General features: G+C 45.4%; 1 protein-coding gene across 1 annotated transcript; it reads left to right on the forward strand.

Moving 5' to 3' along the window:
* Window positions 1–781: 781 nt before the first annotated feature.
* On the forward strand, window positions 782–1,660 carry LOC104630185 (olfactory receptor 10A7-like). Its single transcript, XM_010299149.2, has one exon. The coding sequence runs from the start codon at window positions 782–784 to the stop codon at window positions 1,658–1,660; it is 879 nt and encodes a 292-aa protein (XP_010297451.2).
* The last annotated feature ends 388 nt before the right edge of the window (window positions 1,661–2,048 follow it).

Consider the following 2,048-nt stretch of genomic DNA (forward strand, 5'->3'; position numbering starts at 1 on the left):
TTGCTTTCTTTGGACTGTGAGTGTTTCAGTTGCCGGTTGGGCTTTCCTCCAGTGGTAAGAGTTGGCTTAGGTCTTCCCTCCCGGCTTCTGCTTGCTCCATTTAGGTGTGCTTTCCCTGGAGCTGGGCTCTGTGAAGTCTTTCTATCCCACTGGCAGCTGGGGAAGGCTGTGAATATGAGTCAAAGCCTCCCACAGCCTGAGCTTCCCTGGCTTTCATCTAAAGTTGGGTTCCTCTAAGGTAGCTTCAGATGTCTTGGAGGAAGGCTGTCTGCCCTGCCAGTCTGCTCAGTAAAAAAACTGTGTCCTGGCAGAGTACAAGCATGTTCTAAGAGGAGCTGTGCTCACTGCTCCACAAGGCAGCAAAATGCTTTTGCTCTCTTTGGACTGTGAGTGTTTTCGTTGTCAGTTGGGCTTTCCCTTCAGTGCAGAAAGCACCTATGGAACCAGTTGACACCACAGACCTGACATTTGAGGGGAAAAGTTGTTCTTGACAATTAACCCTACATCCATAATGGAGCTGAACCCTTCAATACCAACTCCTCATAGTTGCATGCTTGGTCACTATCCCAAACTATGAAACTTAGAGAGCACTAACATCACGCGCTTTCAGCACATGCTGCTGTTGCCTTCTTACTTTGTTCAGATAAGTCAGCTCTAGAGTTGTACCCTTCAATCCAGTGGGTCTCCAGGGATTCCCAAGGGACTCCTCACTTCAGCAACCAGCTGAAGCACCATGATCTTGGTGCAGTGACTGACAGTGTGTCGGTTTGATTCCTCCCAGATGAAGCCAACAGAGGGACCAGAATCAGGAAACCACACTCTGATGACTGAATTTGTCCTCTATGGATTGTCCAACCACCCAGAACTGCAGCGCTTGCTGTTCTTCACATTCTGCTTGATTTACACCATCACCATCATTGGGAATCTTCTCATCTTCATGGTCACAGTACACCCCACCCTCCGCACACCCATGTACTTTTTCCTCCGCGTCCTGTCCTTCCTGGATATTTCCACAGCATCAATCGTTGTTCCCAAGATGCTGGTAAACTTCCTGTCACAGGACAGGAGCATTTCCTACATGGGGTGTGGCACACAGCTCTATGGTGTGATTTTCTTAGCAGCCACTGAATGCTACATTTTGGCAGCCATGGCCTATGACCGTTACGTGGCCATATGCAACCCCCTTAGATATGCAATCATCATGAACAGCAGAGTTTGTTATCCCTTGGTCCTGCTCTTGTGTAACGTCTCTGTGGTGCAGACAGCTTGGGTGTTCACATTGCCATTTTGTGGGCCCAAGAATATTAACTACTTCTTCTGTGATATTCTCCCCCTCATCAGGCTCTCCTGCACTGACACCTCTTTGTATGAAAAGCAGATCATTATAGCCACAGCGCTGGTCATCTTTACACCATTTTGTCTCATCTTGGTATCCTATGCCTGCATCATCTCCAGCATCCTGAAGATTTCTTCTGTAGAGGGCAGATGCAAGACCTTCTCCACCTGTTCCTCACACCTAATTGTTGTAACATTGTACTGTGGAAGTGGGACCTTGATTTACTTACGGCCCAAAGCCATTTTCTCTCAAGATGCTAAGAAATTTCTGCCTCTTATATACACATCCTATGTTAAACCCCCTGGTTTACAGCCTGAGGAATAAAGATGTGAAAGAAGTACTAATCAGAATGATGGCTGAGCTGATGAAGAAATAAATCTTTTCTTGTCCATGAATGTGTAGTTTCAAAATGTTATTTCCCTTTTCGATGAGTGTGTAAGATTTACTAGCTCACTGGAAACACCAGAAGCAAAGAGATATTTCATACTTGAGAATATTTTGTCCCTATTCTTGGCTTCAGAAGCAAATTATTTAGAATTTCCATTTCCGTTTCTTCCTTAGGAGTACGAAATGTATACCAGACATTTCTTCTAAAACAGAGCAGCCAAAAACCACCCCACTTCCCACATCTTCTTCAGATATTCAGGCTGGAAGTTCTCACTTTCATTGCAAGAATTTAGCTGCCCCTCTCACTTAAGAAATATTCTTGTAC

The sequence above is a fragment of the Balearica regulorum genome, chromosome 24 (assembly GCF_011004875.1).
Source record: "Balearica regulorum gibbericeps isolate bBalReg1 chromosome 24, bBalReg1.pri, whole genome shotgun sequence".
Taxonomy (NCBI): Eukaryota; Metazoa; Chordata; class Aves; order Gruiformes; family Gruidae; genus Balearica; species Balearica regulorum.